General features: G+C 40.4%; 1 protein-coding gene across 2 annotated transcripts in view; it reads left to right on the forward strand.

Annotated features, from left to right (window-relative positions):
• The first annotated feature begins 5,041 nt into the window (after positions 1-5,041).
• LOC106087135 (E3 ubiquitin-protein ligase TRIM9) overlaps positions 5,042-25,371 on the forward strand; it is a 573,450-nt gene continuing 553,120 nt past the window's right edge. For both annotated transcript variants that reach the window (XM_059365015.1, XM_059365016.1), the window contains exons 1-2: positions 5,042-5,161; positions 23,067-24,912. In XM_059365015.1, coding sequence (XP_059220998.1) covers positions 24,004-24,912 — 909 coding nt within the window. In that variant the 5' untranslated portion in view covers positions 5,042-5,161; positions 23,067-24,003. The remainder of the gene's footprint in view (positions 5,162-23,066; positions 24,913-25,371) is intronic.

Consider the following 25,371-nt stretch of genomic DNA (forward strand, 5'->3'; position numbering starts at 1 on the left):
AGAGAAGTATTCCCTGTTTCTAAATGGAATATTCATAGGAAAATATGGCTATCTTCAGGAGTTAAAAAAGTGTACCGAGTTAAAAAAGAAGAACATTGATTAAGTCCAGCTACTTTTTGGATCATTCATTCATATGACAACTTAACGATTATAAATATTTTTATGCTTGTTTTTTATTTATTATTTTTGTGATTTGTTCAAGTGTGTTAAAAGCTAATGCAAACATTATGCTATGGGTAAAAAAATTTAAAAAAAATATATTAAATTTATTCCGTTTATTATAACAAAAACATATGAAGCCATGTGGAGTGAGGAGTGTCAACAGCAACTTCATACATGGAATGTAGCTGTTAAAAACTAGGCCAATAAAAATCTCTAATGAAAAATTACCTGCATTTATCAGTGACAAGTTTTTCATTTCATTGACATGAAGTCATTCTCATTCTCATCATTAACATCGTTGTCATTAACATCGTCATCATCATTATTGTCATTTGTTCATCAAACATCAATCCAAATACCTACAACCTACACACAAAACTAGCATCGACATCTATGCAAACATGAAGACAATCAACCCATCACTACATTATCACGTTTTTCTTCAACCCTATAGGACGCCCTCTATTTTGGGCTTTTAATGTTATACGTCTCGCATTTCTGGCCGAGGATTAAGAGGGAAAATGTTAATTGATTCATAAGGAAAATTTAGTGATTTGCTTCATTGGTAACTGGCAGCGGCACTGTGGATGTGGCACTGACCTTAGGAAAATTGAGAACTATGTCATGTAATGTAGCTATCAAAGTCCAAACACTTTACTCTCGTATTCGTACCATATCGCGGGATTAAACTTCCTAACTCCATAAATCAAAATTTAGAATTTGGCTCACTGCACCGCTCACAGTGGTTTCGGGTTTTTCAAATTTAACGCCTTCTAAATATATCCAGTCCTAGTTCTTTTAATATTATACCTGACCTAAGAGAAAGCTCCGCTAATCTAACTGCACAGATCTGTATCAGCAATTATTGTTAGGGGCGCTATTTTTTGTGGCCGCTCATAACGGACATAAGGCCCAACATTTTTTTGGGTGTTATATCCCTTTTAGGTGCAAGTAGCAGTAACCCGACTAAAGAACAACAAGGCAGCAGGAGCCGACGGGTTACCCGCTGAACTATTTAAGACCGGAGGCGACACGCTGATAAGGCGTATGCATCAGCTTATCTGCGCAATCTGGCTTGAAGAACAACTAACCGACTAAAGAACAACAAGGCAGCAGGAGCCGACGGGTTACCCGCTGAACAATTTGAGACCGGAGGCGACACGCTGATAAGGCGTATGCATCAGCTTATCTGCGCAATCTGACTAGAAGAACGCACACCCGGTGATTGGAACCTCAGCATACTATGTCCCGTACACAAGAAAGGGGACAAGACGGAATGTGCCAACTACAGCGGAATAAGTCTCCTCCCCATCGCATACTCTCGAGCGTACTGTGTGAAAGATTAAAACCTAAAGTCAATGAGATAATTGGGCCCTATCAATGCGGCTTTAGACCAGGTAAATCCACCCTAGACCAGATACTTACACTGCGCCAAATCCTGGAAAAGATCCTAGAAGGACAAATCAACACCTACAACCTCTTTGTTGACTACGAAGCCGCCTTCGATACTCCTTTACGTTCAAAGGTATTTCAAGCCATGTCTGAGTTTGGTATCCCTGCAAAATTAATAACACTCTGCAGGATGACACTTGCTGATACGCGTTCCTCCGTAAGAATAGGAAAGAATTTCTCCGAACCATTTAATACCAAACGAGGTTTCAGACAAGGAGACAGCCTATCGTGTGATCTCTTTAATATCCTGCTGGAGAAGATTATACGAGATGCAGAAGTGAATAGATATGGCAAACTTATCACAAGAGAGCACATGCTACTCGCCTATGCCGACGATATCGATATCATAGATCGGTCACCGGAAGTAGTAACTGCAGCCTTTGAAAGAATCGAAAGAGAGTCTGTGAAAATGGGTCTGGCAGTAAATGGAGATAAGACGAAATGGATGGTTTCCACTCCCAAAAAGCCTTGCACAACCGAGCAGATAAAGAACATGGAGAAAGTTGGGAATAACAACTTTGAGATAGTCAGTAACTTTATTTACCTCGGCACCGCCGTAACCGAAACGAATGACACCAGTTTTGAGATAAAGCGAAGAATAATACTGGCAAACAGATGCTACTTTGGACTAAGTAAGCAGTTTAGAAACAAGGCCACCTCTCGACAGACGAAGACTACATTTTACAAGACACTGATACTACCCGTGCTGTTATATGGTTCTGAAGCATGGGTACTTGTGAAAGCAGATGAGGCATGGAGTATTTGAGAGAAAGATTCTTCGTAAAATATATGGACCAGTTTGCGTTAACGGAGAATATAGGCGACGTATGAACCACGAGCTTTATGAGGACGATAGCATAGTTACACGCATCAAAATACAACGGCTGCGTTGGCTAGGTCATGTTGTCAGAATGGATGAAGAAGCTCCAGCAAAGAAGTCTTTTGAAGGCAAACACGGTGATAGACGCAAACCGGAACATATGGAACAAAATTATTCTTTGAATATTCATTTTCGACAATAAAAGTGCTTTTAAGAATATGCCGTTATCTGAATCCCATATGGTCTTTACTGGTCTAGGAATTCGCTCGCAGGGTTTAGGGTCATTGAAGTTTGGGTGTTAGATATACTCCCTTATTAAAAGTATTTCAGCTCGATATTGTCATGATGTCCAATTTAAGGATGTTTTCGGGGTTGAAATGATCTCTTAGACTCTTGGCCCGGAAAAAAATATCAGCATCGTGCTCTTCTCTCCAATACCATTTATTTAAAACCCATATTGCCATTGGTTTAAGGGAAATTTATGAGATGAGGCGTCCTCAAACATTTGGCCCCAACATTTGTATTCTTTGGAGGGTGTTTTGGGAAAGGGGCGATGCCCCAAATATTGGTTTGCCCAAAAAGTAATTGCGGATTTTTTAAAAGAAAGTAAATGCATTTTTAATAAAACTTAGAATGAACTTTAATCAAATATACTTTTTACACTTTTTTTCTAAAGCAAGCTAAAAGTAACAGCTGATAACTGACAGAAGAAAGAATGCAATTAGCTGTGAAAAAATTTGTCAACGCCGACTATATGAAAAATCCGCAATTACTTTTTGGACAACCCAATACATCCTATTATACTCCCAAATACCTTTAATTTGAGTCCCACATTGACGTGGTGGCTAAATATGACCGATTTGCGGGTGTTTTGAGGAGTGGGGTGGTCCCCCAAACACTTAGCCCTGAAAATATACCAGCATCGTGCTGTACTCCCGAATATCGTTTATTGGAACACCATATTGCAATGAGCCTCAACATTGAATATCAAATTCGTTTTCTAATCTCAAATACCTTTCACTTAAACCCCTTACAGCAAAAGTCGGCAAATATGTCCGGTTTAGGGTATGGGCCCTAAACCGGACAGAGATCCGAGATCCACCTCCTTTAGGACCCAAAATTGTTAAATATTTTGTACCAATTATTGTTCTATTTAAATGAAAACTTGTTGAACTCATTGTATTTATCAATTTACTAACCCATGCTTTATATAAGACACTGTCTTTTGTATGGGTTTTATCATAATAAAAATACAAATACAAATACAATAAAAAATTATCATGGTGCTTAAATACGTCCTATATAGGCTTGGTTATAGTGGTGGAACGTCCCCCAGGCAGTTGGTCCCGAATGTTCATATCAGATTCGTGGTCTACTCCCAAATATCTTTCATTTGAGCCCCATATCTTCATAGTCGGCAAACATGACCAGTTTCGGGGGTGTTTGGAGTATGGGGCGGACGTTCATGGACTTGGACCTGAAAATATATATCATATTCGTGTTCTAATCTAAAATACCTCTTATTACAGCCCCATATTGGAATGGTCAGCAAATACGTCCTATATGGGTGGTGTTATAGGGGTGGGGTGGCCCCATAGACACTTTTTCCTGATTATTGATATCAGATTCGTGCTCAACTCCCAAAGACCTTTCATTTGAGTCCCATATTGCTATTGTAGTAAATTCGATTGGCTTAAAATATCGATTGGCTTAAAATAACCCACTGTTTAAAATTTTAGCGAAATCGGTTAAAAAATAAAGCTTTTTTGGGCTTCAGACCCTTTATCGGAAGATCGGTCTATATGGCAGCTATATCTAAATATAGTCCGATCTGAACCATATTTGGGTCAGATGTCAGGAGGCTTAAAACTGCGCTCTATTCCAAATTTCAGCGAAATCAGATAAAAAAAAAGCTTTTATTGCCTTCAAACCCTCTATCGGTAGATCGGTCTATATGGCAGCTATATCTAAATATAGTCCGATCTGCCCATATTTAGGTCGGGTATCAGTAGGCTTTAAAAAACCCACTGTTTTGAATTTAAACGAAATCGGGTAATAAATAAACCTTTAATGGACTTCAGACCCTTTATCGGGAGATCGGTCTATATGACAGCTATATTTAAATATAGCCCGATCTGTACCATATTTAGTTCAGACATCGGGTGGCTTAAAATAACCCACTATTTTAAATTTCAGCGAAATCGGATAAAAGAAAAAGCTTTTATGGCCTTCAAACCCTCAATCGGTAGACCGGTCTATATGACAGCTATATTTAAATATAGCCCGATCTGTACCATATTTAGGTCAGATATCGGGTGACTTAAAATAACCGCAAAATCTCAAAAAACAGATCCTTTAAAGAACATTCGGGCGCAATGGGGGATCAAATTAACTATCTTCGTTAACTGAGTATGCATCTGGCCGAGAGTCTAGAGGCTACGGCAAAGAAAATTTCATCGGTATTAAAAGATGTTGTTGAAATTTGACTTTTTAAGAAAATTTAGACAAAATTTGATTTATTTTGAAAATATCCTAGAAATTTAGTTTCTTAAAAATGTTTCGATCACAATAAAATGAAGCCAATTTTTTTTTAATTTTGTAGGTTCTATCATAAAAATTCATGGACATTTCATTATCATAAAAATTTTGCCAAACTTTGACGCACTCTCCGCCCTGGCTTAAATCATTTCCGTTTCTTGTGCAAAATCCATTCGTCTTCATGTGAAGGTAGGTTCTTTCTTATCATTCATAATCAGTTTTTTTTTCTCTATTTCTGTTGATAGACTATCATTAAGTCATCATGTGAATGTTGACTATTTAATGAATATCTTTGGACTTCAAGATAAATAAACCACGGCCGCCAGGTAAACGAAAAGTCCAGAGACAGACAGATATAAACGAAAAAAGCAAATAAAGCATAGTTGGTATCAGGTACCATTCCAATAGATACGAGTATTTAAAATAAATAAGGCCAAACATTGATGTGTACATGTGTCAGCTACATAAATGTCCGCTGGAGTGCAAGTTCATCTGTTGGGGGGAAAACATGGGCCGAGCAATGTAGACCAAATTCATTATCAATAAATTTCTGTTGTCATTATAGCTGTTGCTCTTTGCCGCCCTTCTTGGCGATGGCTGAATGTCAAGCCATGGGTGATAAATAAACGTGGATTGTGCATTTGTGGTCATAATTTCAAAAAAACAAAAAAATATATATCACCGGGCAGGGCAGGCAGAGAAAATCAGCTCTGTCCTGCTCTACACACACGCAGCCACACTATTACAAAAGGTGCGATAAAACACTCACATACACCCGCAGAACGTGCACTTGAAATGCGTGTGACTCGAGTGCGTGTCAATGATCTGAGCATTCACACGCACTCCCAGGTGATGGGCTAGCTGCTACTGCTGCTCTACTGCTATGAAGTGAGTGACAAAATGAACATCATCGATACTCGTATCAATAAAATGCACTTCAAAAATATTTTTGTTAAACATCCATTCATCACATGAATGGTATATTCAATGGTCTGGTCAGGCCATTGGTTTCAGGATTTCGGTTTGTTTGATTGTTGGGTTTACAATTTGCTGTCAGCTCTCTTTATTTACGAAAGCAGAGCACAGAACATACGTGAGGAGACCCTTAGAAAGGGTGTCTTGTTTAAGGGCTCACATTTGTTAGGTAAGTGTCATCACATACTGAGTTATAGTGTTGTAAACTTTGGTCTCATATTTCCTAACATTGGATTTATAAAAATTATCACAGTAGAAAGAATTTAAATAAAAAAAAATAACATGTAAAAGCGTGCTAAGTTTGGCCGGGCCGAATCTTATATACCCTCCACCATTTGTCGAGTTTTTTTTCTGGTATCTCTTTTTAGGCATACAAAGGATGAAAGGAAAGAATTCCTATGCTGTTGGAGCTATATCAAGTTATGGTCCTATTCGGACCATAATTAAAATGAATGTTGGAGACCATAGTAAAACTGATTTTGTAAAATTTCAGCTAAATCGAATGAGAATAGCGCCCTTTAGGGGATCAAGAAATAATAGGGGAGCAGGCACAGACCATATTCGACACGTATGTTGAAGGTCACGGGAGAAGCCGTTGTACAAAATTTCAGCTAAATCGGATAAAATTGCGCCCTCTAGAGGCGCATGAAGTCAAGATCTGAGATCGGTTTATATGTCAGCTATATCATGTTTTGAACCGATTTAAACCATATTTGACACAGATGTTGAAAATCATAACAAAACATGTCATGCAAAATTTCAGCCAAATCGGTTAAGAATTGCGCCCTCTAGTGGCTCAATAAGTCTAGATTCAAGATCGGTTTATATGGCAGCTACATTAGGTTATGGATCGATTTGAACCATACTTAGCAGAGTTATTGGAAGTGATAACGAAACACCTCATGCAAAATTTCAGCCAAGTCGGATAATAACTGCGTCCTCTAGTGGCTCAAGAAGTCAAGATCCCAGATCGGTTTATATGGCAGCTATATAAGGTAATAGGCCGATTTGAACCATATTTGGCGTAGATGTTGGAAGTTATAACAAAACGAGTCATGCAAAATTTCAGCCAAATTGGGTAAGAGTTGCGCCCTCTAGAGGCTCAAGAATCCAAGACCCCAGATCGGTTTATATGGCAGCTACATCAGGTTATGGATCGATTTCAACTATACTTAGCACAGTTGTTGCAAATCATAACAAAACACCTCATACCACATTTGACACGTATGTTGAAGGTCGTGGGAGAAGCCGTTGTACAAAATGTCAGCCAAATCGGATAATAATTGCGCTCTCTAGAGGCTCAAGAAGTCAAGATCCCAGATCGGTTTATATGGCAGCTATATGAGGTAATGGACCGATTTGAACCATATTTGACGTAGATGTTGGAAGTCATAACAAAACATGTCATGCAAAATTTCAGCCAAATCGGATAAGAGTTGCGCCCTCTAGAGGTTTAAGAAGTCAAGATCCCAGATCGGTTTATATGGCAGCTATATGAGGTAATGGACCGATTTGAACCATATTTGACGTAGATGTTGGAAGTCATAACAAAACATGTCATGCAAAATTTCAGCCAAATCGGATAAGAGTTGCACCCTCTAGAGGTTCAAGAAGTCAAGATCCAAGATTGGTTTATATGGCAGCTCTGTGAAAACATGGACCGATATGGTCCATTTACAATCCCAACCGACCTACACCAATAAGAAGTATTTGTGCAGAATTTGAAGCGGCTTGCGTTACTTCTTCGGAAGTTAGCGTGTCTTCTACAGACAAACGAGCGGATGGAAAGAAAAACTAGAAGCTCAAGAAGTCAAGATCCCAGATCGGTTTATATGGCAGCTATATAAGGTAATGGACCGATTTGAACCATATTTGGCGTAGATGTTGGAAGTCATAACAAAACATGTCATGCAAAATTGCAGCCAAATCGGATAATAATTGCGCTCTCTAGAGGCTCAAGAAGTCAAGATCCCAGATCGGTTTATATGGCAGCTACATCAGGTTTTGGAACGATCTAAACCATACTTAGCACAGTTGTTGGAAGTCATAACGAAACACGTCATGCTAAAATTTTAGCCAAATCGGATAAGAATTGCGCCCTCTAGATGCTAAACAAGTCAAAATCCAAGATCGGCAGCTCTGTGAAAACATGGACCGATATGGCCCATTTACAATCCCAACCGAGCTACACCAATAAGAAGTATTTGTGCAGAATTTCAAGCGGCTAGCTTTACTTCTTCGGAAGTTAGCGTGCCTTTAACAGAAAAACGGGCGGACGGACAGAAATACGGGCGGCCGGGCACGCTAGATCGACTTAAAATGTCGTGGCGATCAAAAATATATATACTTTATGGGGTCTGAGACGAATATTTCGAGGTGTTACAAACGGAATGACTAGATTAGTATACCCCCATCCTATGGTGAAGGCTACGATAACGAAAATTAGGTGCTTGCTTAAAATTTTAGGAGTTTTATTTTCATAATCGAAAATTGATTTTCATTGAAAGTTTATACCCTCGATGACCTGTTACCACCTCCTGTTGAAGTGAGCAACGTGAGCAGCTATTGTAAGGATAGAAATGGAGTGCCAGATGGGAGGAATTTAGCGCGTTGGTGGGCAGGAGATTGCCCAATGGACGGTGGGATATGTTGAGTGTGGAGGGTGCTATGACTACGGTATACAAATCGGCTTGTCCAGTTAGGAGGCCAAAAACTAGAAATGTAATAGGTGGGGTGTACTAAGGAAGGATGCCTGACGGACTTTTAATGCAGCTAGTGAAAGTGGAAATTAAGAGTATACAAGACAGTATTAGGAAGGATACATTGAAGAACAACCTAGTTGTTGTTGTTGATCTAGCAGTTCTAGTTGTGTTCTATCTTTCGTCTTCTTGATTCCGTTGAGTGTCCAGATCCAGGAACCCTGCGCCTAAGATGGGGTGCGTCCAGAGGGATCTGGATCTGAGTCAAATGGGTCTGTCTGGGCAGTTAAACAGGTGACGTATGGTCCCTGGTTACAATTGGGACATACATCGTGCACGTCGGCATCAATCCCAGCTTTGTAGGAGTTGAGGCGGCTGCATGTGCCGGAACGTAATTGAGCCAGAACTACTCTGGTTTGCCGGGGGAGTTCAATTTCCTCAGGTGCAATGGGAGGCGGTCGTTCTTCAAGGACTACATTCACCGGGTTGCCATTTACCGCATCTGCTACCGTGTCTACATGAATGTTGTCTAGACCTGCTTGATATGCCGCTTGATCTAGAGGTTGTCTCCTGTAGCGCTGAACCTCACGCTCTAGATCATGTAGATCTACCTTCAGGCTTCTGGGCGGTGGATATCTATCCACAAGATGATGATTTGGAAGGTGTCTGCGATAACAACCCAAAAGATATTGCTTAGCCATCATGTATGTCTTCGTACTGGTAGAATCTTTGTCTCCTGATGGAGGTGGTCCACATAAGAACTGAGGAGACAGACCGTCGCAGTTCGAAGGGCAGCATTGTGACAGACCTGAATATTATTCCACTGCATGCCACAGAGCTGACGAGTCCACACTGGCGCTGCATAACTTACCACAGATCGGCTAATTGCTTTGTACGTGGTCAACAAGGTTTCTTTTTCAGCATCCCAAGTGCTGCCAGCAAGTGACTTGAGGACCTTGTTTCTACATTTATCGCTAATTAGTGTGGCATGTGAGGCGAATTTGTACGAGCTGTCAAATGTGACACCAAGTATTTAAGGACACTTGATGATCGGAATCATTTCTACATCGACCATCACTATCAGCTCAGTATTCACCTCACGCATATCTGTAGTGGACAATGTGGCTAAAGATTTGGTGGCAGATATCTTCAGATCTCTTGCAGCGAGTATGAGGCAAGTTCGTTGAGGTAGACGTGCAACCTATCGCAGATGTTATCAATAGATCGGGGCCTGAGACCATGATCGTACAATCACCCGCATATGATCCGATTTCTATGCCGTCTTGAAAAGGAAGAATAGAGGATAGAGGTTAAACAGTGCCGGAAGTATCACCTCGCCTTCGGGGACTCCCTGTTTCACTCTACAGTGCTTCGACTTCTTATCGCCACAACTGACTGGGTGGAATGGAGATTAGATAGAGGTAGCACAGTGCCGGAGATATCACCCCGCCTTGGAGAACTCCCTGTTTCACCCTACGGTGCTTCGACTGCTTATGCCTAAATTCCACAAATGACTGTCGACCACACAGATAATTCGCGACCCAGCATTTCAGGCCTGGCTAGAGGGACGTGTTGGCGATGTCCTCAAATTGTTAGGCGTGGCTGACCGTGTCGAATGCCTTCGATAGGTTGAGTGCCATGAGGACCTTCCTATCACATGGCGTGGGCTGAATGAAGTCACGGCAAATGTGTGCGGTGATGGCATGCAGAGCAGTTGTTGTGCTTATGCTCGGCGAATGGAAATTCTCCAATGAGGCTCGATAAGAGTAGTCCCTCAAAAGTCTTGGCTACTGGTGAGAGTAGGGAGATCGGTCTGTACGACTCTCCCAAACTAGGGTCCTTTCCAGGCTTCAGTAGCAGGATCACTCTGCCCATTTTCCAGACATCGGGAACTGTAAGAGTGTTCAAGGACAGTTTGAGGATAGTAGTAAGGTACTCAACTCCAGGTAAATCCAGATTCATCAGCATCAGTGTAGAGATTCCTTCGGACCCCAACGCCTTAGATGCTTTAGCGCCACGGATGACATTCGCAACTTCGCCCACGGTAAATTGTGGTGGCTGCCCATCGGCTCGGAGATCACGAATATGAAAAATGACTCTCCTCCTAGTTCTATCACTCTCGGGACGTATAATAAATTGACGGTTGAACAACCTGGAGCATCTCTTCAAATCAGTCACGGTTCCGTCGCCAAAAGTGTCTGAGGTCCTGTCATCCCGTCTACCAGGGTTCGAGATTGACTTAACAGTAGACCACAGCTTGCCTAAACAGGTGCGTAAGATATATTGCTCAAAGTGCTGCAGCCACAAATTCCACTTATGTTCGTTGACTACCCTGTCTATTTGCAGATTCAGCTCTCTGATTCTGGGGTTAGTGGGGTCCGTACAATGAAAAGAATCACGCTCATCTGTGTGTACCCCTGCCTGCGCCGGAAAATTGGGCCGCACATGGGGTATTCGACCGGCTGGCATAAAGCGAGTGGCTGCTGCGTTAATGATGTTTCGGAATTTCCACTCGACAGCTAGCACATTCGAGAGAGGTGTCAGTTCACTGATGGGGCGTTTGGTGTACTCTCTGAAGCCAGTCCAATCGGCCTTCTTCTAATTGGTAAACATCCGGCGCTCAGGGGTTATGAAGTCGGGTGGTCAGTCGATTGGGGGTTGTCTGGCCCCAAAGAAATGACGGTTTGCCAGGATACGTCACTCAAGAGATCAGGGATGCATTGGAAATGTCTGGTGAGCTGCTACACCTCCCCGTAATCCAAGTAGGAGCATACTCATTCAGCGTGCAGAACGTGGAGCCTTCAATCTGCTCTGCCAAAGTTATGCTCCGCTGATCGTTACCTAGGGGAGAATGCCATGAAATGTGATGCGCATCTTTAATGCCTCCTAGAACCAAACAATTATGGCCAGATAGTAGCCTACTCATGTAGGGCTTGTAAGACAGGCCATTAATTGGGACACAGCCACAAACCGGCGGACCTGACTGCTATCCCCATGCTCTCCATGTAGGAGTCACTAGCGCTAGGCGCAGGCGAGTTGGGTCTAAACTACACAGAATGGTGTGTCACGAAGGCCAATCCCTCACATCCATTCCCCAAGTGTGACAACTGTGCAAGCTGCAGGCGTTGGTCAGCTTTGTCTCCTGGATCGCTGCAGCTAATATGTTCTTCCAACTCAGATCCACTGGTATCTCGTCGATTTTGCTTCGGAGACAACTGCAATTCAATTGCCTAAATGATACACTTCTCGGCACTGGCCTGGAAATATTGGGCCTGGGATGCTGCTGTTGCGTATATTGCTGGACGGGAGAGGTCGGTGGGGTCACATAGGCCGACGACGAGGACGCAGAGGGCGACGACGATGATGCAGCACAGCACCTTGCAACATATACAGTGTGACCATACTCCCGTAGTGCTTGTGACTCAGGGGAGCGTTCACTGGGCACTGAATACCTTTGGGCCTTACAAGTCTCCGTGGCCCGATGGCGTTTACCCTAAGATGTAGCCTACGAATCTTTATCAGACTGGTATGTCTGTTTGTTTCGAGCATTCATTGACCCTCCACCGTCTTGGTGGAGGGTCAATGTGGCTTTCATACCCAAGGCGAGGAGGCTGTAATATAGTGCGGCCAAGGATTTTAGGCCAATAAGTCTTTCTTCCTTTTTCGTCAAGACACAGGAGAGAATTCTGGACTTGCACATTAGGGACAAGCTGGGTGTGTCATTATTTTCCGGATGCCAGTATGTGCTGAGTCCGAACGGCGTGCCGCAGTGCGAAACCTCTTTGGAGAGAAGCTTTACATGGCATAGTACCTCACATATGTTGCCAACATTAGGAGGGGAAAACCACTGCTGAAATTTTTTTCTGATGGTCTCGCCAGGATTCGAACCCAGGCGTTCAGCGTCATAGGCGGACATGCTAACCTCTGCGCTACGGTGGCCTCCACGGAGAAGGAAAGTTCCCCAGTTTAGGCTTACCTCTCTGCATGGTGTAGCACTGGAGCTGTTAGGATCAGCCAAATTTGTCGGGGTGGTTCTGGACAGTAAGATGAACTAGAATTTCAATTAGGAATCTAGGATTTAGAAGGCATTTGCGGGACTTTACTCCTGTCAGGGGCTCGTGGGTAGTGGGTTGGAACCAAGATTGATGCATTGGTTGTACTCGGCGGTGGAGCGGTAGGTGCTGACGTATTGTTGGCTGGCGATGGAGCCTGCGACACATGTAAGGGATGTTGATAGAGTTAACCGAGTGGCCCTAAGATTCATATCTGGTGCCATGAGTATCACTGCTACTGGGTCCATGGAGGTATTGCTGGGAATTCAGTCCATCGATCTATACATTAGGAAACATGCTGAGAGAACATTGTTTAGACTTCTGCAGCTAGGTCTACTTAGGGGGCTGCCGTCGAGACATACTCGTATATTAGATAATGTCATGGTGGACCGTCGCACAATGGGAGAAAATCGTAAAAACTAGTAAAAATTATGCCGTGTGAGAACGGGTAGAGATTTCTTTTTGAAATTTGGAAAGGTTAATGCTGAGGTATTATCGAGATAGTGCGCAAAATTTAAAGGCCCTAGGTGGTCCAGGCACTTTGACCATTTTGAAAATCGGACTAAATATGAAGATTTGGCAGCCCGAAAATTTTTCGAAATACCGAGGCGACCAATTTTTGGGGGCTTGCCAGAGGCGCGCGGACAACCTATAGTCTTAAAGTTTTGTACACAATCTCAATAACACCAGGCGGAGGAGGTTATATTTATACCCACCACCGAAAGATGGGGATATATTCATTTTGTCATTCAGTTTGCAACACATCGAAATATCCATTTCAGACCCTATAAAGTATATATAGGATCTAGGATACGGATCTAGCATGTCCGTCCGTCTGTCTGTTAAAATCACGCTACAGTCTTTAAAAATCGAGATATTGAGCTGAAACTTTGCATAGACTCTTTTTTTGTACATAAGCAGGTTAAGTTCGAAGATGGGCTATATCAGACTATATCTTGATATAGCCACCATATAGACCGATCCGCCGATTAAGGGTCTTAGGCCCATAAAAGCCACATTTATTATCCGATTTTGCTAAAATTTGGGACAGTGAGCTATATTAGGGCCTTCGACATTCTTCTTTATTCTTCTTCTTCCCAGATCGGTCCAGATTTGCATATAGCTGCCATATAGACCGATCCTCCGATTTAGCGTCTTAGGCCCATAAAAGCCACATTTATTATCAGATTTTGCTGAAATTTGGGACAGTGAGTTGTCTTAGGCCCTTCGGCATCTTTCTTCAATTTGGCCTTGATAGGCTCAGATTTGGATATAGCTGCCATATAGACCGATCTCTCGATTTAAGGTCTTAGGCCTATAAAAGCCGCATTTTTTACCCGATTTTGCCGAAATTTGGGACAGTGAGTTGTCTTAGGCCCTTCGAAATCTTTCTTCAATTTGGCCTTGATAGGTTCAGATATGGATATAGCTGCCATATAGACCGATCTCTCGATTTAAGGTTTTGGGCCCATAAAAGGCGCATTTATTGTCCGATGTCGCCAAAATTTGAGACAGTGTGTTTAGTAAGGTTCTTCGACGTCCTTCTTCATGTTTGGCCCAGATTTGAATATAGCTGTCATATAGACCGATCTCTCGGTTTTAGGTTTTGGTAAATTTTCTTTAGTATAATGTCTTCCCATATAGACCGATTTCTCGATTTAAGATCTTGGGCCCATAAAAGGCACATTTATTGTCCGATGTCGCCGAAATTTTGGACAGTGAGCTGTATTAGGCCTTCGACATTCTTCTTCAATTTGGCCCAGATTGGTCCAGATTTGGATGTAGCTGCCTTATAGACCGATATCTCGATTTAAGCTCTTGGGCCCATAAAAGGCACATTTATTGTCCGATTTCGCCGAAATTTGAGACAAGGGGTTGCGTTAGACCCTTCGACATCCTTCTTTAATTTGGCCCAGATCGGTCCAGATTTTAATATAGCTGCCATATAGACCGATCTCTCGATTTAAAGTTTTGACCCCATAAAAGGCGCATTTATAATCCGATTTCGCTGAAATTTGACACAGTGACTTACGTTAGGCTTTTCGACATCCGTGTCTTAAATGGTTCAGATCGGTCTATATTTGGATTTATCTACCAATAAGACCAATATTTTGATCAACAAAATTGAACAATGACTTGTATTTATTAGAACACTCAATGTCCGGGCCGAACTTGGTCTATATCGGACCATATTACGATATAGTTGCTATGGAGGCATAAATTATGCATTTTTCACTGGGTTATGACCAAAGGTGGTTTACATATACCCCCGAGGTTCTATTCTATATTTTAATAGGTATGCAAAATTAAAGTCTGACTAGATTTCAACATAGGTTCCATGCATTAAAAGTAGTACTTAGACCTGGTGGTGTAGGGTATTATATACAGTCGGCTCCGCCCGACTTTTGCCTTTCCTTACTAGTTAATATAAAATTCGTACACTACACCCAAAAACCTTTTCATTTGATCCATATTGTCCCGATTGGCCCACTTCAATTCAGACCCTTTTCTTTAAAATTGCGGCTTGTAAGGGCTCAAGAAGTCAAATCGAGAGATCAGTTTATACGGGTGCTATATCCAAATCTAAACCGATGTGACCCATTTGCAATCCTCAACAACCTACATCATTACTAAGTATATGTGCAAAATTTCAAGTGGCTAGCTCTACGTACATTTGTATTTTATTCTTTCTTTGAACATCCCCTTCATAATTAAGCAGCAGCCATTTTCAGCAAACAGCATGCTTTTCAGCAATCAGCTTGCTGGTCTAAAATTGCACAACTACTGCAGTAATAACAGAAGTACTGCTATAATAGTAGCAAAATTAATTACTAATATTCAGCAGATATTGTTTGCTATTTTTAGCAAACTTTTTCTATGAGTGTCGAACTGTCTTACACATTCCAGGGGAATTTGAGTCTTCGGGGAGACGTCTCTAGCGAGATGTAAATATTGGGTTGCCCAAAAAGTAATTGCGGATTTTTTAAAAGAAAGTAAATGCATTTTTAATAAAACTTAGAATGAACTTTAATCAAATATACTTTTTTTACACTTTTTTTTCTAAAGCAAGCTAAAAGTAACAGCTGATAACTGACAGAAGAATAAATGCAATTACAGAGTCCCAAGCTGTGGAAAAATTTGTCAACGCCGACTATATGAAAAATCCGCAATTACTTTTTGGGCAACCCAATAATTCTTCGATATAACGTTCAAGGGACAACGGATCAAGAATTTTCTTTTAAAACTATGAGGAAATTCCATGAAATTTTCGGAAAAAAATCAAATTTCGACAAATGTTTAATTTATTTTTTTGGTAGAAACATAATTTTTTTATAAACTCAGGCCTTTTTGAATTTTCCCTATCCCCATTTCAATGATTGAAAATCCATCTACAATCAATGCCTACCATACATACCAATGATGTCATCCATGTTATATTTTATGACACTCGTCTGTAAATTTTCTTTAGAATAATTTCTTCCCAATGTTTTTATGGGTTTCGCTCCATTTCTCCCTAAAAATAATTCATTTCATGTTTGTTTACTCCATTCATAAATGTCTGCATATAAACATTTTGCGTTTTGGGAATTCCATTGCAGTTTTTTTGTTCTGTCGGTTGTTGTGTTGTGTTGCACCACTCTTGTAACATACCAACACCAACAGAATACAAATTCTCACTCTTCTAGACACGCAACCATTGGATATTCTGCCTGTTCTCATTCATGGGCATGTTGCAACCAAAAAGGTTGATAAATCCTTCTCTCACTCTTTGGTTGCAACTTCCAGTGTATCAAACATGTTGTTTGTTTTGACTGCTGTTAACTTTGATGTTTTTTTTTTGTAGAGATGGCCTTTTGTTTTGTTGTGAGTGAAAAATGGCAAACCTTAAAGGTGTTTTTATGCTGAGAGATGGTGTTTTTATTCTCACAACCAGGGTTGCCAACAGTTAACCGTCCCTTGTCCCCAGTTACAAGTGAATATCCATAATAAAATTACCCACAATTAAAATAAATCGTGAATTTCACAATATAATATTGAAATAAAACACAGCAAGTATAACAGGGTGTATATTGTACCGATTTAAGTTATGTAAATGGTTATCAAAAATTACTATAAAAAATAGTAAAAGTAAAATATACAATTTTGAATAGGAAATTCCTCCCAAAAAAAGTACCCAATCTTTGCTACGAATCCCCAAGTCAAAAATTTAGTGCCCATAGGCAAAAAATTAGTCCTCATTTTCGAAAATATATCTCCAATTTGTGGAAAAATCCCCGATACTGGCAACACTGCTCACAACCTCGGCTATAAGTGGAATCTTGATATAGCCCCCATATGGACCGATCTGCCAATTTTAGGTCTTAGGCCCATAAAAGCCACATTTTGCTGAAATTTGAGACAGCGAATTTTGTTAGGCCACTCGACATCCTTCATCACAGATCGGTCCAGATTTAGATATAGCTGCCATATAGGTCGATCTGTAGATTTAAAGTCTTGGACCCATAAACTGCGCATTTATTGCCCAATGTCGCTGAAATTTGGAACAAGGAGTTGTGTTAGGGTTTTCGATATTTTTTTTTTTCAATTTGGCCCGGATCGGTCCAGATTTGGATATAGCTGCCATATAGACCGATCTCTCGATTTAAGATATTGAGCCCATAAAGGGCGAATTTTTTGCCCGATTTAGCAGAAATTCAGGACAGTAAGTTGTATTTGGCCCCTCGATATCCTTGTTGAATATGGCCCAGATCGGTCCAGATTTGTATATAGCTACCCTATAGACCAATCTCTCGATTTTAGGTCTTGGCCATGAAATTTTGAACAAATACTTCTTATTAGTGTAGGTCGGTAGGGTTTGTAAATGGGTCTATGTTTTGATATAGCTCTCATATAAACCGAACTGTGGATCATATTTCTTGAGCCTCTAGAACTCAATTTTTATCCGACTTAACTGTAATTTTATACTAAATACTATGCTTTCTATAACATTCAACAGATATTTCAAGTTTGGTCGTAATCGGTTCAAAGCCTGATGTAGCTCCCATATAATTAGATCTCCCCATTATAATGCTTGAACCCATAGAGGACGCAATTCTTATCCGAGTGCATTCTCCTTTGACAGACAATATACGTGTGAAATATGAACTGAATCGGTTAAAAATCTGATATAGCTCCCATATATACCGATTTCCCGACTTTATTTCTTTCTACAAGCGTTTTTTTCAGGGACACTTCAAAAATAGCCCGATAGGGACAGCAAACGACACCATATTTTTGGCCGCTATTTTGACATTTTACATCTATAAGGTTTGCCATTTCATGATGGAAAGATATACGAGCTAACAAAAAGTCGAAATTATTACAATTTACTACCAAAATTCGAAGTCACTGGCCTCAACGTTAAGAGCGATACGTCTAATTCAGCGATGGGGTTCAATTCTGGCTGAATGGCTTCATCAATTAGCAAGACATGCGTTACTTGTCAGACAGCAATCCACACGTACTCCATGAGTCATTTGCAGTCCCGAAAAAACTACACTTTAGTGCGGTTTATGGTTTGACGGCGGTTTATGGGTTGGAGGACATGTGTTTCATTCATATCCCACGAAATGTTCCAGTCCATTGGCCGCGTTATTTGACGCCGTTAGACTATTTCCTGTGTGACTACGTCAAGTCTATGGTTTATGCGAAATTGCAGCAGTATCTGCCGATTTATACTTGAAAACTGTCGAAAATTGGGTTCAGCGTCTGGTGGTCATGCAAAAGAAATCGAGTTCCACACAGAATAACATTGAACGTACTTCCACAGAAATAAATAATTTCATTGATATCCACAACCGTTTTTGGTTTATTTAAAAAAAAAAAACTTTTGTAGCGCTCTTATTGAAAATCCCGATATAAACTCTCTCATGCGTGCCAAGTATGACTTAAATCGGTCTAAAACGTGACATAGCTCCCGTATAAACCGATCACCCGAATATACTTCTTGAGCCTCTAGAGGGCCCAGTTCTTATCTCTTTTGACCTCCAACATACGTGCCACATATGGTCTGAATCGGTCCATAACCTGATATGGCTTCCATATAAACCGATCAAGTGATTATATTTATTCAGCCTCTGGAGGCCGTAATTCTTATCCGATTTGGCTGAAATTTATCTCAACGACATCTTTTATGGCCTTCAACATCCAAAAGCATAGCGATTCTTAGCGATTATGCGTTGTTTCCCTATAAAGAGATACCGGGCAAAGAACTTGACAAATGCCATCTACCTATCCCTTTGCCAATGCCAAATCAACTTTCCCTTTAACGAATAACCAAACCACTGTTTCAACCAGCTTGATGCAACACGTTGCCTGGAAATGCCGCCGCAGAACTTGTTCGTAGCGAACACCACCACAGCACCATGACATATCGAACATGGTCAAAGGGGGATGACAATCAACAACCCCATGACGTGACGTGATAGTTTAGTTTCAAATAAATTTTCGTGCAAAGTGGTAGATTCGCTTGCGAAGATGTTCGATGTGATGTTGTGCCATGCTGTTGTATTGGATTATACTCGAGAATAAACGATCGTTATGGTTTTTTTTTTTTTTATGTATGTTGTGTGTGGGTTTGTTGGTTGGCTTCGCTTAAAATCAAAGATGTTAACTTAACATTACAGATATGCCCATATTTGAGATGTTTCATGTTGGTTCTTGTTAACATAAAATTTCCAAAAAATTTAATTTGAACGATAGTTTCAAAAAAAAAAAAAAAAAAAAAATCTTAATTTGGCAAACATGTTCACGAAAATCAAATTTCGACAAAAATCGTAAAATTTTATTAAAATAAAATTTGATGAAAATTAATTTTTATTGTAATTTTCATGAAAATCAATATGGCAACAGGTCAAAGCATGGAAATGATATCCAAAATTCCCCCCAAAATACCACCCCAAACCAAATGTAATGTTTGATCCGGCGCTTATTCCCTTACACATGGCCATGTCCAATCCCAGTGACCCTAGAATCCTGGAATCACAGTTTCTTTGTTTACATTTCGTTACGTTTGTTTCGTTCGCTACGAAAGTGGAATGAAGTAGGATTGCCGACTTAAGGGAAAAATATAAAGTTTTATATTTATTATTGTAAAAATTGCAATACTTCAATGGAGGAAATTAAAATTAAAATTGAAATTAAAAGCTATCTGGGCTTTTTCAATGTGAGTGTACTCTGCTCCTCATGCCAAATCCTAGCCGATTTGGCAAACAAGGTATGCATGTTATGCGCATTGGGAACAAAAGCACTTTACAGGGTACACCCGCGATTTTTACACCACCCTAATTTTGACTCCAGGAACACGAATCCGAAGTCCGTTTTTGGAGCAAAGGCCCCAGGACCCCCTAAGGGCCAAAAACTCCCCTTGGGGAGAGTTCTCTAACCCAGGCAATATGGGTATCAAATAAAAGGTATTGTCCAGTCGATTACGAATAGGCCGGGTCGAATACTTATATACCCTCCCCAATGGATCGCATTTGTCGAGTTCTTTTCCCGGTATCTCTTTTTAGCCAAACAAAGGATAAAAGAAAAGAATTGCTACGCTCTTAGAGCTTTATCAAGTTATGGTCCAATTCAGACCATAAGTGAATTGACTGTTGGAGACCATAGTAGAAGTCGTTGTATAAAATTTCAGCCTATTTCGTTAGGGACTCAAGAAGTCCCTCTTTAGGGACTCAAGAAGTAAAAAAGGGATCGGTTTATATGGAAGCTGTATCAGGTTATAGACCGATTCAGACCATATTTGACACGTATGTAAACGGTTATGAGAGAAGCCGTTGTACAAAATTACAGCCAAATCGGATAATAATTGCGCCCTTTAGTGGCTCAAAAGATCTCTGATCGGTTTATACAGCAGCTATATCAGGTTATGGACCGATTTAAATCATATTTATCACAGTTGTTGGAAGTCAGATCGAAGCACGTCATGCAAAATTTTAGCGACATCGGATAATAATTGCGCCCTCTAGAGGGTCAAGAAGTCAAAACCCCAGATCGGTTAATATGACAGCTATATCAGGTTATGGACCGATTTAAACCATACTTAAACCAGTTGTTGGAAGTCAAAACAAAAATTTTAGCTAGATCGGATAAGAAATGCGCCCCCTAGAGACTCATGAATTCAATATTCCAGATCGGTTTATATGTCAGCTATATCAGGTTATAGACCGATTTGAGCCATATTTAGCGCAGTTGTTGGAAGTCATATCAATTCACTTTAGGCAAATCGGATAAGAATTGCGCTCTCTTGAGGCTCAAGAAATCAAGACCCGAGATCGGTTTATATAACAGCTATATCTGGTTATGGACCAACCATACTTAAAACAGTTATTGGAAATCATAATAAAACATCTCGTGGAAAATTTCAGCCGTATCGGATAAGAATTGCGGTCTGCAGTGGCTAAAGAAGTCGAGATCCAAGATCGTTTTATATGGCAGCTATATCAAAACATGGACTGATATGGCCCATTTACAATCCCAACCGACCTTAACTAATTAGAGGTATTTGTGCAAAATTTCAAGCGGCTAGTCTACTCCTTCGAAAGTTAGAGTGCCTTCGACAGACAAACGGTCGGACGGACATGGCTACACCGAATTAAAATGTCATGACGATTAAGAATGTATATACTTTATGAGGTCTTAGACGAATATTTCGTCTAAATTAGTATATCCGCCTATTTTTGTAAAATTTTCCATTTTTGGCTATGTCTAAATATACCGTAGTTCCTTCCCGGTCCCTTCCCAATTTTTAAACATATTTTAGCATATTCGTAATCTACTCAACAATTCTTTTAATTTCATACCCATATTGCGTAGAGTTAAGGGGGTTAAAAATGCTCGAGACCCCGTAGGTCCAATTTTTTCATATTCGCAGTCTTCTCAACAATACCTTTCATTTGATACCCATATTGTCTATATTACCTGGGTTTAAAATTTTAAAGACCGTGTAGGTCCTTCCCGAGTCCAATTTTTATACATATTTTTGCGAATTTGTAATGTACTCAACAACACCTGCCATTTCATGCCCATATTGCATAATGTAAAAGGGGTTCAAAATTCTTTAGACCCCGTTGGTCCTTCTCGGGTTCAGCTTTTGGCCATATTCGTAATCTACTAAACAATACCTTTCATTTGATATCCATATTGCCTAGGTTGTCTGGGTTTAAAATTCTCAAGACCCCTTAGGTTCTTCCCGGGTTTAATTTGTATACATATGTTTTAAAATTCGTATTCTACTCAGCAGTACCTTTCATTTCATACCCATATTGCATACGGTAAAGGGGGTTTAAAATTCTCAAGACCCCGTAGATCCTTCCCTATCATATTCGCAATCCTCTCAACAATACCTTTAATTTGATACCCATATTTCTTATCTTATCTAGGTTTAAAATGCTCAAGACCCCGTAGGTCATTTCCGGGTCCAATTTTTATACATATTTTTCCGAATTTGTAATCTACTCAACAATACCTTTCATTTCATACCCATATTGCGTATACTTAACAATACCTTTCATTTCATACCCATATTCCGTAAGGTTAAGGGGGTTCAAAATTCTCAAGACCTTATATTAGGTCTTTCCCGTGTCCAATTTTTAGTCATATTTGTAATCTTCTTACCAAATTCATTCATTTGATATGGCATATTCGTAATCTAGACATTTGATAGCCATATTGCCTATGTTACCAAGACCCCGTAGGTCCATCCCAGGTCCTATTTTGGGCATATTTGTACTCTACACAACAATTCCTTTCATTTGATACCGATATTGCCTATGTTACCTGGTTTTAAAATGCTCAAGATCCCGTAGGTCATTCCCGGGTCCAATTTTTGGGCATATTCGTAATCTACTCAACAACTCCTTTCATTTGATATCTATATTGCCTAGCTTGGACCATTTCCGCCAAGCAGTTCCAGGGGCCTTTGCGCCAAAAATGGACTTCATATTCGTATTCCTGGGGTCAAGTCACTTCTGCATACCAAATTTCAGCGAAATCGGAGGTGCGCCCTATGAAGTGCAGTTTTACCGCGCATTGAAAGTTACACCAAAATTGTAAGGAAAACAAGATTTCTTTAATGTTTCTGGTAGTTCTATTCACTCATTCATTCATTTTGGTTAAAAGGACGACAGGAACAACTGTTTCCTCTGTCATGTTTAGAATTGAATGGAATGAAGGAATGGCTGTTGTCTATAAGAGTGGAATGCTAGCATACATTTTAGCATTGGCACTACATTCAACATTTTGTGCGAACAATCAAACCAAACGTTCGCAGGACAGGTTTGAAAGTTTGATGCATATCTGTTAATGTTAACATACTTCTTTTCACAGGTCGCGAAGCACTTTCGGGCTATGGCTGCACTCAAATGCCAATCAACTAGCGCACGTACCACTCGGGTGACGGTTAAACGGTAATGCGGTTTGTGAATTGAAGTAAAAAAAAAAAAAACAACATACATACGGTCGTTAAAACACCAACAATAGTAAATTGAAGTGTAGTGCTTGAAAAGAATATTGGAGTGAAATCTGAAAACACAAATAAACGAAGTGAATAAAGAGCAAAGAAACGGCCAAAATATAGTCAAAGGGAAAACAGCAAAAGAGGAATTAAAACAAAATTTGCGAAAACAGGAAATCCGCTTGAAAAGGCAAAGAAATTCCCTAAAGAAAAGTGTCAAGCAAGTGCAAGTGCAAATTGATGGAGTGAAAGCATATGGTTGTTAACAGTAGAAGAAGAAGAAGCATCATTAGAAAAAACCAAAGATAATATATGAATGTTCTAGGCCAAGAAAAGAAAAAAAGGTGCCCCCCCCCCTACAATTGTGAAATACCAAAACGCAGTGTTGTTGTTATTGCAAAAATACCGGCATTGAATGTATTTGTGTGTGTGTGTGTGAAAGTGTTGTAGCAAAGGCAAGTGTGTGACAGATAACGGGAATATTGTACAAGCATAACTAAGAGTAAGAGTAATTTTGGCGGGAGTAACGAAATATCCCCTCACAAAAAAGCAATAAAAAAATATATAGGAAAATTTTGAAAGCCTAAAAGTAATAAAAAGTTGAAGAGTTTGCAGAGTGTTGAAAAAGTGTGGTGTCAGTGTAAAGAAACAACAAAAACAAACAAGCATTAACATGCCCAACTAACAAAAACAAAATCGTTAGAGAAAAATCGCAACCTTTTAATGTGGATTTAAACATTCATCGATTAATCTCGAGAAAAACAAAAACCAACTTCAAACACCTTTAAAGCGCTCCCACACAATCTGATTATGGAGGACGAATTACGTTGTCCCACCTGCAAACAGCTTTTTGCTAATCCTGTCCTATTGCCCTGTTTCCATGCCCTCTGCCTGGGCTGTGCTTTGGATATTCAGACACCCTATACACCGGGAGCCATTTTGGCCTCTGTTACAGGTGGCTCATCTTCGCTGAATGGTGGCACCATACACAGTGTAGCCGCCACCGTTCATCCTCATCCATCGGGCGTTAACCCCTCACATCCCCATCATCCACACAACGCCCACACCCATCCCTCTACACGACATTCGTCCAATAGTTCGGCGGCCAGCACTGCCAGTTCGGCCACCGGCACAGAATCGGTTACCTCGGATCAAGATCAATCGGACAAGGTTAGCATTTTGAGTGAAGCCGATTCGGGGGTGGTCTGCTGCTCGAACACCTCACGTCCAGTGTCGTACGCCGGCACCAATCTTCTATTGCAAGGCGCCGCCTCAGCTCCACCGGGAGCTGCCTTCAGTCTCACTTGTCCTTTGTGTCGCAAAATTGTCTTCTTCGACGAGGGGGGTGTACGCAATTTGCCACCCTATCGTGCCATGGAGTCCATAGTCGATCGTTTTTGTGCCCGCGAGGCTTTGCGTTGTCAGATGTGCGAAACCGACCCCAAGGTGGCTTCGTTGGTGTGTGAACAGTGTGAGATACGCTACTGTGATGCTTGTCGCGAACTATGCCATCCAGCTCGAGGCCCATTGGCCAAGCACACTTTGGTTAAGCCCAAGGGGGCCGCCCAGCAGCGTGAATCCGTTTGCGGTGAACACGAGGAGGTATTGTCCATGTATTGCTTGACTTGCAAAATTCCAGCTTGTGCTGAGTGCATCAACGATCAGCGTCATCCACAACATGAAGTGCAGCCGATAAGCACCACATGCAAGGCACAAAAGGTAAGTCTGAGAACTTAAGATTTGATTGATTAAGGTAGGCTTAAAAAATGTAATGGGGATGATACGATTTTCGCTTTAATTAAATTAAAATTTGGTTTTTTGCAATTTTTTTGTTTTATAGATTTTCTGAGGAAAATTTGACAAAATGTGTATGCAATTTTCTCTACCAAAAAAATTTAAGGAAATTTCTGACAAATTTTGCCTAAAGACAACATTTAAAAGAAACTTTCTCTAAAAGCTTAATTTTTAAATAAAATTGGTTTTTAAGTCATAATCTCCATGAAATTTTCCTTAAAAAAAATGGCAAAAAATTTTTAACAAAATAATTTCCATGAGACAAAGTTTCACTAGAATCAAATTTTCAAGAACTTTTGTATTTATCAGAAAATTCAAGAAATTCTTTAAAAACAAAATTTCACTAAAATTTTTCTGAAAATCTAAAAATCCAATTTTTGATGA

This window comes from Stomoxys calcitrans, chromosome 3 (genome assembly GCF_963082655.1).
Source record: "Stomoxys calcitrans chromosome 3, idStoCalc2.1, whole genome shotgun sequence".
Taxonomy (NCBI): Eukaryota; Metazoa; Arthropoda; class Insecta; order Diptera; family Muscidae; genus Stomoxys; species Stomoxys calcitrans.